The 12388-nt window shown below is 41.1% G+C and overlaps 1 protein-coding gene across 1 annotated transcript; it reads right to left on the bottom strand.

The window, feature by feature from the left end:
* Nucleotides 1-1176: 1176 nt before the first annotated feature.
* Nucleotides 1177-12388, bottom strand: CANT1 (calcium activated nucleotidase 1). The gene is given in 8 exon segments (XM_032210435.1): nt 1177-3591; nt 4201-4238; nt 4240-4402; nt 5932-5944; nt 5946-6140; nt 6142-6218; nt 6221-6590; nt 11309-12388. Coding segments are annotated over 8 exon segments (1359 nt in total). The 5' UTR covers nt 11441-12388; the 3' UTR covers nt 1177-3220.

Below are 12388 nucleotides of genomic sequence, written 5' to 3'. Positions count from 1 at the left end.
GATACAAGTAGTCCTCAACTTAAGACCGCATTTGAGTCCAAAATTTCTCTTGCTAAGTGAAACATTTGTTAAGTGAGTTTTCTCCCATTTTATGACCTTTCTGGCCACAGTTGTTAAGTGAATCACTGCAGTTCGTAAGTTGGAACAGGTTGTTAAGTGAATTCTGGCTTCACTTGAAGGATCATGAGGGAATCCGCATGAACCCGGGACACTGCAACCATCATAAATATGAGTCAGTTGCCAAGCATCTGAATTTTGATCACGTGAGGGATGGGGATGCTGCAACGCAACAGTTGTTAAGCGTGAAAAATGGTCATAAGTCAATTTTTCAGTGCAGTTGTAATTTTGAATGGTCACTAAATGAACTGTTGTTAAGTCAAAAACTACTTGTAAAAGGCAGGGCCAAAGTATATATATATCCTGTTCATAAGAATCTGCATTGTAATCTTTTCCCTTGCAATAAATCTAATTAACAAAACTTTAAAAGAATCTCTCTCTTAGGACATTTGGTTATTCTCTACTTCTATCTTTTTTAAAAAAATCATCTTTTTAAAACAAAACTTCAGAGAGAACACGATGATATATCTGGAGTTATAGGTTATTTACAGAGAGGAAAATGCTGGTACAATATTGGGAGTAGTTTTCCCAAACTTGTCCCAGCTATTGTAAATGACTTCCAAGACAACTCTACCATTAGTCATGCTCTCTAAAGCTCATGGGAGACAGTTTAATAAATTTAGAGGGAACCAGAGAAATCATAGGAGGGAACAACCTGCTAAGCAGTTCATACAAAGACAGTAGAGCCATGTGAAAATTGGAGTGCTGAATTCTGAACTTCTTTAAATAAATCTGAACTTAAATTTACATTTTGAGCAAAATCACATAGAATACAATTTTGGACATACAAAGATGGATTAATCAATGACTCCAGAGCTTGATCAGAAGTCTGTCTTGTAGATTAGCTGCGTTTGGCTGGCTGATTCAACAGAAGTCAAACATCCATGGGACAAAGAGGCAGACAGCCTCAAAGGAAAAGAAATTATATCCAAATTAGGCTTTGATTTGCACAGAGGTAAGGGTGTTTAACAATTGAACAGTATTTATGCTGGAGTTTTAAATTAACTAATATGTAGGGTCCTTTGTGAAGTGTTTGAAAAAGAATGAAATCTTTTCTCCTTCTCTTAGTAATCAGGAATCTATTCGCTTTTTTTCCAGAATTCTGGCATTTTGCTCAAAGACAGTTCCTACTATCTAAAATTCAAATCATTATTTTTGCTTATTATCAACCTTTTAATAACAAAGACATAGCACACAAAGAACTAAAGTGATGCTAATGAGCTCTTATTTAAATATTATACCTGGGCGGCCTCCAGGGGAAAGAAATCCTTACATTGTTATTAAGTAATCATTTTAACCAATTTAACTCTTATTAGCAGATTACAAAAACCAATCAACTTTATAGGCAATATTCTCAGTACAAAATGGGAGGCAGTTATCAAAATTTGGCTTTGGTGTCCAAACTCATTTATTATTTTTTTATGTTTTGGACTCTTACATTTATGATCTAAATTTTAAATATATCTAACAGCAAATGCCAACCCACACAAATACTGATTGGACTTAACACATTTGATGTAAATGCTAGCCACGCCCCCAGTGTGTTCTGATCCTTCCAAGGGAAGCTGACAATAGCTCTTTACAGTGTGTCATGGCTATGTCACAAATAAGCACAGTAGCGCCATCTAGTGATCAGCCTTTCTGAATTTTCATACAATATTCAAAATACATCATTATTTCTATCCCACCCTTCTTACATATACATCACTTTATGGTTTATGCTCTAAGATACAAAACCAAAAGTATTGGGTGGAAGCGTTTGGGGAACATCTACGTAAATCCCCCATTAGAACTGCATTCAATTTTATATGATGCTCGGTGAAAGAGCATTTTTCTGCGGTTCAATGGTAAGGGTGCATATTTTGCATGCAAATTAGCTTAGCGTCAGTCTTTAAAGGAATTACCAGTTAGAATAGGGAATATTGAGCACAATGAGCACGATGGTTTGGTATAAAGCACATTCCTTTATATTCACAAACATTTATGGCACAGCCTTCAACTGTATACATTTTGGCATATCCAAAAAATCATTACATTTCTTTGGAGTTCTGTAGCTCATCTCCCTACAAAAGTGGTCCTTAATATTTGTGTTTCTTAAACATATATTTTTAAAAGCTGGCACATTATGATGGTCACCACATTTTTGTTTCATTTCAGGTAATAGGTAAAAGGTAAAAACGGGTTTAAAAGTATAGGTAAGTATAGATAAAGCATAGGTAAGTTCAGGTAACTTTCAAAATATTAAAGCTGTTGATAATTTATTTGAAAAATAAGACACAGTGCTAGGATTGAAATAAAATTTCTAGAAAATGTCCAACAATGAGAGAGACATGGAAGCAAAGTAAGCTCACTTGCCCATTTTATTACACATAAAATAGGAACGATGAATACTTAAAATTCTGCAGCTGGAATAACTTTAGAACCTCAATTTCTCAATATAAGATTACCTAAAGGAAACTCTGCCTGTAGAGACAAAGGCAGAACAGAACCTCTCAAAACAGAGTATGAGCCTTTTGTTCCAGAAAGTTCCAGGTTATGGCATCAGCTTCTTTTCTGCTGTTATCACAAAAGTTTCTTGATTAGAGGCCAAAGTCCCACCTATAATTCCCCTAACAAAAAGAGGTACCTGTGCAGACAAGATTAAAATGACTTGCAGGGATAGCCAGAGACAAGGGAAACCTTCCAAATGTTTGACTAATATCTTTGCTGAATAACTGGTTTTGAAGACTTTCTCATTTCAGCAAAGGCACATGTGAATAGACAGGAGGGAGGAGGGAGGAATAAGGCAATTCATTAGGTTTGCTCTGCCAAATTAATAGCCCGATTAAGGAGAGAGGGCTAAATCCTAGAATGTAATAAAATGGGGGGGGGAGGTTGTATGGGCTTTGTACCACTAGAGGGCAACACAGAAACAAGCTACAATTGCCAAGTAGTTTTTACAGAGGTGAAAATTATGCCAAGAGAAGCACTTCAATGTCCCATAATGCTCTGCAGCAAAAGCAGAGTTAGAGTAATAAACAGGAATAGAACTTCTGTCCCCTCTCAGCAGTTCATCTGACCTCCTTAAAAGCATGACTTCTTTTAATTAGATAAAATCTTTTAATTAGATAAACTCAATGCCCTCATATTTGACGGAACCAATGCGAGTTTCAGGTAACAGGCAACGTCCATCCAGTGTGAAGGCAGTAATATAGGTTGCCACATGTCCAGCATTCTCTTCAGATTTTAATGCCACAATTATCTGATCATCAGTGTCAGGGACAAACTTGAAGGAGGAGAAGCCATGGGTGGGAATGACATCACCAATACGGCTTACAGAGATATCAGTGAAGTCTGGTGTGGAACTAAGAAGCAAGTTGGTGCCACGATGCTCATCCTCTTGCTCATTGTAGCGTCCATGGCTGGCACGGCGTGGTAGAAAGAACCAACGCTGCAGTCTCTCACTCCAAGAGGCAGACTCATGGATCAAGTAACCTGGGAAGCATATAGATAGATAGATATCCTCAAGCATAACCAGAATGACTTACAGGATAACAGAACTGGAAGGGATCTTGGATGGAGTCCATTAAATGGCTAGTACGAATGTGTGTTGTTGCCGGGGTTGGTGGGTGGGTTATTATTTTATATTATTCTTTTTATTTCTTATATATGGTGTTTTTTATTTCATTGTAAGCTGCCTTGAGTAGCCATGTGTGAGTAGGCGGCAATATACATTTTCTAAATAAATAAATAGGTTTTCTAGTGCAACTCCCTGCTCAAGCAGAAAAACAACACTACACAAGCTGACAAAGTTCCAAAGGAAGAACCATAATATGACAAGATTAAACAATGATAGTAGAAACTTTATAGGTATTGATCTGGGTAAATCACAGCCAGCATAAGAATATACACTGCCTTCTCTAAGGACACTCATACTTTCATCCCTCAAAATCCAATCCTCTTCAACTTTTTAATTCCAACAATTCAGTGTGTATAAGCCTTCATTTTACAAGAAAGGAAGTATTAGAAGCAGAATTATGCATAATATTTAGCTATTGGCAGGTTTATGATGTTGTTAACAGAAGCCAAGAGCCCATTGCTCACCTGGAGATTTGATCCCAGCTGCAGTCCGGAGTGCATGTATTGATGACCCAGTTCTCATGAGCCACGTCACCTTTGTAACCGATGACTTTCACCCATTCTGGATTTTGATTGAGCACCTCTCCTGTAGTTGTGGTCCAATCCTTGCCCAAGCCTCCCACATAGAGGTGCTCATCCTTCACTGCCAACCATTCTGCCTTAAATCCTGAACAAAATGTGAGACAATGTAAGTAAGGCAACACTTATCCAACCCAAACTACCCTCGCAGATAGGTGCCACAGTTTCCCCAGTAGGTTGAAAAGGGCCTGTCCGATCTTTAAGACAAATATTAAAATTTCTCAGGATTTGTTCAAGCATGAGTAAAATACACGATTGACCAAATGTATGGAGTTTCTCAAACATCCAGGTCATGATTGTCCCAAAGATACTTTTCCAAATGGCAAGTAGACTTTCTTGGGTTTTTTTTGTTTTTTGTTTTTTTTTTGAAAAATGTTTCGCTTCTGAATCCTTCCATTCCCCATCAGTCAGTTAAAACTGAAGAAGCTTCTTGGATGAGAAGTGAAACATTTTCAAACAAAAAACCCCAAGAAGGTCCAATTGACTTTTGGAAAAGCACCTTTGAGACAATTTGGTCAAATTACCGTAAGAATTATTTTCTTCAACATAAACCACGTTTTACAATGTTTTTCCTGAAAATGGACAATTGCTTCTGGTTTCAGCAAATCCAGCCCATAGCAAATCATGGGTTCAGTTAACAACTGTGGCATTCACTTAATGACCCTGTAAAAAGGTTGGTCACATGACCAATCCAATTACAACCATAATGACTTACAACCATAATAGGCGGACTCCATTACAGTTGTAACTCAAGGACTAACTGTAAAGAGGTCCTAAGACTAAAATGTTTGAGAACTGCCAATTTACATTATTATATTCTGCAGATAAAAATGTCTTACTGTCATTATTTTATATGGGTTATGATCTTGACATAGGTCATAATTTATAAAACATATCTACAGCAGCTCATACATTCCTTCAATGTTTTACAACATACATCATTTTATCAGTTTTTTTTAAACCTCATAATACTGGAAAACTATTCCATCTTTTTCTTTTGCAGTTTTAATGGTATTTCTATAAACTGCCTGAATCATTAAAGGTGTGAGAAACAAGACATGCTAAATAATTTAGTATAAAATGCTATAGTACTCTTCCATTGAGGTGTGCATGCATGTATATAAAATGGAAACGGAGTTCACATTGACCATTATTTTAACCAACTGGATAATGGAAAAAGCATTATAGCTACATGAACAGCGCTATAACATTCTTTTAATATAAATAATTCAATATTACTTTAATGTATAAAAACACAACAAAAAATTCCAAATCAAAAGCATTTCAAATGTTATATTCTCCCTTTTTTCTTGCTTTTATAGTATATTTCATTTTTTAAATTTTTTGAAGATGGGGTGTGTGTGGTGATTTTAGACCAAAAGGCAGAACATTTTAAAATAAACATTTTTTTTACCTCGAAAGAAGTTTTCACCTCTACTAGACAGTGTAACAGAATGTTAGTAAATTGGGTAAACTTCAAAAAAGGAAACATGATATTTAGAGAATTCTTAAAGGTTTCTGGTGGCCATAGCTTACTTATGACTTAAGAAAGTGAGGAACTACATAAAGGTTAGGGAGCCTTCCAGTACAAAACCTTGAATTTAAACCTGAGCTCACCTTTGTCAATTGTGGCCATCTCCATCAGATAATATCACCCAAGGTACTACCCTGGTGTCATCAATCTGGTAGACCACACCCGTTCGATCATCCACGGCATAGAGTTTACCATTAAAGACTACCAATTCAGAAAGCTCCATGCCACGTCCTTTTTCCGCTAGGTGAGATTCCAATATATGGTCCTTTGTATCCCACTCAACAGAGACCATGGTCCCCACTGGCTGACAATGTGAGATAACCCTTCTTCAAGTAGCTGAACCAGGTGTGCTCACTGGGACCCTTGGAGTTGTGTCAAGATCAGCAATGAGTCCAATACGGTACCGCACACCTTCTGGGATTCGCTGAGGTGGTGACAGTGGGTAAGTGTCATTATACCTCTCACTGGATAGAACATTAAGCCTCCAGTTATGAAGCATTGAGAGGACTGGCCTGTTCGCAGGGGATGAACGCTGGAAACAAAGGAGAAGCAACACCAGGACAAGGGCCAGAGTGGTCACCACAATGGCCTTCCAACGCAGGCGGAAACGGGGGTCAGCTGTTTTGGTCATGGACGCCAGCACTGGAAGACTGCCCACACTAATCCTCAAGGGATTCAGAGTATCATCCCATTGCAGGCGTGGACGAGCTGAGATGGGCATCAGCCTGAGGTTCCTGGGAACCTTGGAAAGAAAAGACAAGGTCAGAATGAAAGGATGGGATAATGAACACAACAGTTGAGTACTGTGGTTAATTGCCTATGTCTATAGGAGAAGGACAAGGAAAAAACAAGAAACAGAAAGAACTGCAATAGCATGACAGAATGTCAGACAACTGAGAAATTCTGCAGTAGAACAGGAACAAGGCTGTGGTCCTTCCAAGAAATACGTTACTTGGATACCTGGTGGAGATGGAGGAAATTGCATATGAGAAACTGACACATAGAAAGCAGAACTGCCAAATGATTAAGGCATTTTTGGTGGTTAGTGATACACCAAATGTAGCCCATCTGCCGGCCCCCACCCTTCGGCCTCCGCGTGTCGCGTTTTAGACCTGTTCCAGGCTGCAGGGATTGCCACAGATCCCCTCCTACGGCCTTGCATATTTGGCCCCTGCATCATGTGTTTTCAGCCTCCGAATGCTCCATTTCAGACCCATTGAAGGATGCAGGGATCGCCACAGCACATTGCCGCCAATCGCTGCCTCCATGTATCACGATTTGGCCTCCGCATGACCCATTTGTGGCTTCTGCGCATTGCATTTTTTGAGCAGCAATCGGTGGAGATGTGCTTTGCCGACCCCCGCAGCCCTGAATGGGTCTGAAACAGACAATTTGAAGGCTTAAAATGTGAGGTGCAGAGGCCAAAAAGGCACCCCGGAACTGCTGCTGCCCTGTCAGACCAGTTCCGCGCTGCACCTGTTCTACTCACCAGAGCAACCTGTGAAGTTCAGCTGCATTTTGATGCTGTGTTGCGCCCCAACCCATGCACTCACAACCAGCGAATCTGTTGCTAAAGTTCACTCTAGGAACAGCTGATTGGGGTATTCCAGGAGGCCGATCAACCCACCAATCAGCTGCTCATGCTGAAGCTGACCAGGCTGTTTGCTACAGATGCTAGCCAGATGAATACCAATGGATGCTGGTAGGCAAAAGGCCTTTTTCTTATTTTCCTCCCAAAAACTAATGTGCCTTTTATACTCCGAAAAATATAGTAAAACTGTATTAAATGTGTCTTGTTAAATAACATAGCTTACAATCTATCATTTTGCCTTTCTCCAAGGAGTTCAGGATAGTATTAATACCACCTCCCATTTTATTAGCAAAAAACACCTTCATGAGGTAAAGGTTCCTCTCACACATATGTGCTAGTCATTCCCGACTCTAGGAGGCAGTGCTCAACTCCGTTTCAAAGCCAAGGAGCCAATAGTTGCTCAAGGACATCTCCGTGGACATGTGGGCCAGCATGACTAAAGCCGAAGGCGCACAGAATGCTGTTACCTTCCCACCAAGGTGGTCCCTATTTTTCTACTTGCATTTTACATGCTTTAGAACTGCTAGGTTGGCAGAAGCTGTGACAAGTAATGGGAGCTCACTCCGTTATGTGGCACTAGGGATTGAACCGCCGAACTGCCGACCTTTCTGATTGACAAGCTCAGCATATTAGCCACTCAGCCACTGTGTCCTCTATGAGCTAGGTCAGGATAAAAGACATGACAATCAAGGCCACTCATTAAGCTCTATCCAAGTTAAGTCTAAATCCTTTGCCACAGAGGCTGTTCATATACAAAACTATCCTACGCTGCTTGAAGATAATGATATCTTTAAAGCTAAGCATAAGACCAAATTAGCAAACCACAGTATACTTACAAAGTGATCCCAAACTCACAGAATTTGTTCTCAACAATTAAATAAATTCATAATAATCAGTTAAACCGTTGCTGCTAAACTAATTAAAAGTGGAATTTCAACCCTGAACAAAACAATGCTAGAAGGTGGCAAATGGGAACATAAAGGTAGTGTGCTAAAGTTATGTAAAACACATCCCTTCACTTCCAGCAATTGTTTCAACCCAATTTCCCTCTTCTACTAATGAGGAAGTTCCATGGCTATGACCAGCAGTCACCACCAAAGTTTCTACATGCTCTTTCAGAAAGCACTAGATCAAATGCTTCACCTACTACTAGGAAATACCCCCTACTCTTTTCATTATACCAAGTAGAAATTAATACCCCCTTACAGACCTGTTTGATCGCTCCAGAATCATATCTTGCTGGAACCTCAGGGGAGAAACTTCATTAACAGAATGCAACAGGTGGCAAAGCTCAACTCCTCCTCCAGAGGATTGAGGAAATACAATCAGGAAATGTCAACAGGTCAAAAAGATTGCAGACTGGTCCAACCAGTTCCACTGAAAGACCCAAAGGGCATTTCTTTTCTTTTCTGCTCAAGTTACGGTGTCTATGTCTCATATATTGCAAACTCCACCCTCTCAGAACTTATATAACAGTTCTCCCCATGTTACTCTACATTACTACCGGTAGATTTATCATACATCCGGGACTAGATAAAACAGCACTGCAATGAAATAGTAAGGGGGAAGGGAACTTTTTGTATGGTAACATCTAAGGTGCACATGGAGACTGAAAATCAGATGTTAAATTTCCATCAATTCCACAGCCAATTTACCCATAAGAATCTCTTTGCTGGAAGTATATGAAGAGCTGAAAACATTTTTCCATTGACAACTCTCAATTGATCCAATGACAGTGCGGCATCAGAAGTCTTCCTGAATGAGACATTCTGGGAAATAAAAATGTTTGTTGAGGGATAAATTGCTGGGGCAAGATTTGCAGGGGCACGACTGGCATCTTTGTGCCCGGCAAGTATCCTATCAGAGAAGTAATTGCTTCAGCATTTTACAAAATGCCTAGAGAAACTCCACAGCATTCCAGAGTTTTGAATATAAGTATTTCTGGGACCCAGAGTGAAGCAAATCAATTGATGGAGGCAGGCCTGGCAGAAATGAAAAGCATGTACAGGCAGCTGTGCAAGGGCTCAAGATTGCCATTGCTGTTCTGTGCTTTCCTGCCTCCAATTATGCATTATCTTTCTCTTCACTATCAACATGTTTTGGGCTGCATGAGTATCCTCAGGTATTTCATTCTAGGGATGAAAAACGGGAGCAAACTGAAGCTTATTTTGAAAGGGCTGCTGCTGTCTTAATCAATTCCTTGCTTGGGCAAGGGAGCCAATGGAAGGCAAGTCAGGAAAGGGGCACAAGGATGGACAAGAGTGGGTCAGTATCGCATCACCAGGCCCCAATGGCTTTGATCTAAATCACAGAGGTCTGCTGTCATCCTATTTGTTCCCCCCTCTCGCCCCCTCTGAAAGCTGACACTAGGCTTGCAGGTTGAGACAATAAAATCATCTCATATACAACAAAAGCAATACCAGACATAGGCTGGAACAACATCTGAGGAAGGAAACAAAAGCAATATGATTAACTGAAAAAATGCTTTACCTAAACCCAGATAAAATGAATAGTTTGGGGGCGGGGGAAGGGGGGCAAACTGAAGCCAATCACATAAGAAAAAGGTGGGAAATGCATTTTCCTCTCAATCTCACCAGTTCTTCCTGAAAATCTAAGTATCTGGCAAAAGCAGCAAAAACCAAAACCCCCTACATCTCCCCTTTGCTAACCACTCACCGACCAGGCTCCTCCCCACACCGGGAACAACCGGAGGAGGAAGATCTTTCTGCAGCAAACCCTCCCTCCAAAATGACTGCAGATCCCAACATGCACTACACCAGGAGTTTACTACGGATCCCGACACCCCCCTAGTTTAATCAAGAGAATATATTTCACTTCCTGTACACAAAGACTACATTCCCCACAATTCATTACACACGGAATAAACGAGGCTGAAGGCAGAGTTGAAACAGAAGTACAGTATGCCCTAAGTCTTGGTTCAGTAATAATGTATTACCCCTTCAGATAGGTGTCATCTAAACACAGAAAATGGACACACGGAGATAGTAACATCACAAACAAAATATGAAATAAATAATACAAATTCAACCACACGTATTATGTGTGGCTGCTATGCCTATTCCATCTGCAAAATGTCAGTGAACATGGTGGATAGCTAGGTAAGCAGAGAATAAGCACCCATCAGTCTTGAACAATTAACCAGCTTTCCTAACCACTATCATGAGGCCCATTCTGTCAAATTATTGGCACATCTGTGCCAGACACCTGGATCACAGCTATAGCTATGTCAAATGCTGCAGGGGCAACAAGCATATGCTTTCTTGCAAAGAAATGCAGCCAGAATATAGTAATTGCTTGTTCCGGGTTTTTCTCCCGTTCGCTCGGGGGCAAGGGGGGGGGGACTAAAACGCTGCTGAAAATATCCTATGAACGATTTTCAGTCAGAAGAAAAACAACAAGATATATTATTACTGGAAAGATTTGATTATAGTCTGCATAAAATATCTGCTCAAGGTGGCAAAGCTTCCATCCACATCTCCAATTAAGCGGAGTAGTGAGATTCGCCCGTACATCAAAATCTGGAAGACTTTTAGGTCTCCAGCACTTGCACCAAATGAGGGCGATTATTGCAGAAATATTTCCTCTATATGTGAACCTCGGGAAGCGATTTCTTTCCCAATATGAAAATTTGGAAAAAAAATTCATCCCATTCCCAATACCCCTATGCATATATACCTACACACGCCCTCCTCCCGCAAATCTTTGCAGTTCACCTTCTGCGCGTTGCTAGACTTACAGAGGGGCCTGGTAGCAGAGAGCGGCACTACAGCTTTTGCTGCAGAGGGCCCAGAAATCCTGGCGTTTGCCAAAAAAAAAACCCCAAAAAACCCCACAAAACCCAGATATACTTTATTTTTGCCTCCGCAGTTTTGAACAGCGCGCAAAAGGAAGCCCCGCGAGGGTCCTCGTTGAGCGAATTCAAGGAGCTTTCGAGCCTCGGACATTTCCCTACATCCTAAGTAGTCGTTGGAGAGGATCATCTGCCCGTCGACGAGGCTGGTGTGAGGTTCAAGAACGCTCGGACGGGGTTGAGAACTCCCGGACTTTCACGGCAGTTCCAAACCAGGAGTTCGGAGCCATTTCCCGGGGCGGCTTTAGATGGATGAGGTCATAAGTGTTGTATTCCTTCCCAGGCTCTGCAGGAAACAAACGCCGCCCGCTGGCTCCCTGCTTTCCCTCTCCTTCGCCCTAAGGCTTCTGAGGCTACTGGGGTGGGGGTGAGGGGTGGGGTTCGCCACCATTTTTAACGGCCCTCTCGCCCGCCATCTTAAGCTACCCAAAATACCACGCTCGAGATCGGGTAGAGCATTCGGGTAATTTAAGATGGCGGGTGCTCTATGTCGGGCCGAGGACAGCTTTGGCAGGTCGTCGTCGTCTTCCTCTACAAATCTCGTGGAAGCGCTCCTCGGGACTCTCAGCAATTGCTGGTCTAACTTCACTGTCTGTTGGAAAGCGAAATTACGAGGAGAGGATGCCGATCTCCCTCGGCGCCCCGTGTCTTTTTAACTCTTCTCACGGATTTTACTGAAAAATCATGTACCAGCCCTGGAGTTTCAAAACTTGTGGAAAGAAAAATGGTGTTAATAAGGGACCAAGAAAGCCCACCGTGCGCTATAAAGCTGTATTTAGCCTCTGGTATCAAAATCGTTTTGAGAAACAAATGGTGTATGGTCTCCTGCTTTGGGGGTAGGGGTTGGACTAGATGACCTACAAGGTCCCTTCCAACTCTGTTATTCTATTAATTGGGTCAGCATAAAATAGCCACCACGGGTAGTTATTGCGTCAAAATAGCACACATATATTCCTAAGGGAGGCCAGACATTAAACATTGAAAATGTATCTCCTGTCCACATTGCTGGCTGTTATTAAGGCTGTATCTGTTGATACGGTAGTCCCAATGTGCTTTTACATGAGGCAACTGGCCTTTC

Source organism: Thamnophis elegans, chromosome 2 (genome assembly GCF_009769535.1).
Source record: "Thamnophis elegans isolate rThaEle1 chromosome 2, rThaEle1.pri, whole genome shotgun sequence".
NCBI classification, from domain to species: domain Eukaryota; kingdom Metazoa; phylum Chordata; class Lepidosauria; order Squamata; family Colubridae; genus Thamnophis; species Thamnophis elegans.
The sequence above is the reverse complement of the archived record's forward strand: the minus strand, read 5'-3'. Positions and strand labels throughout refer to the sequence as shown.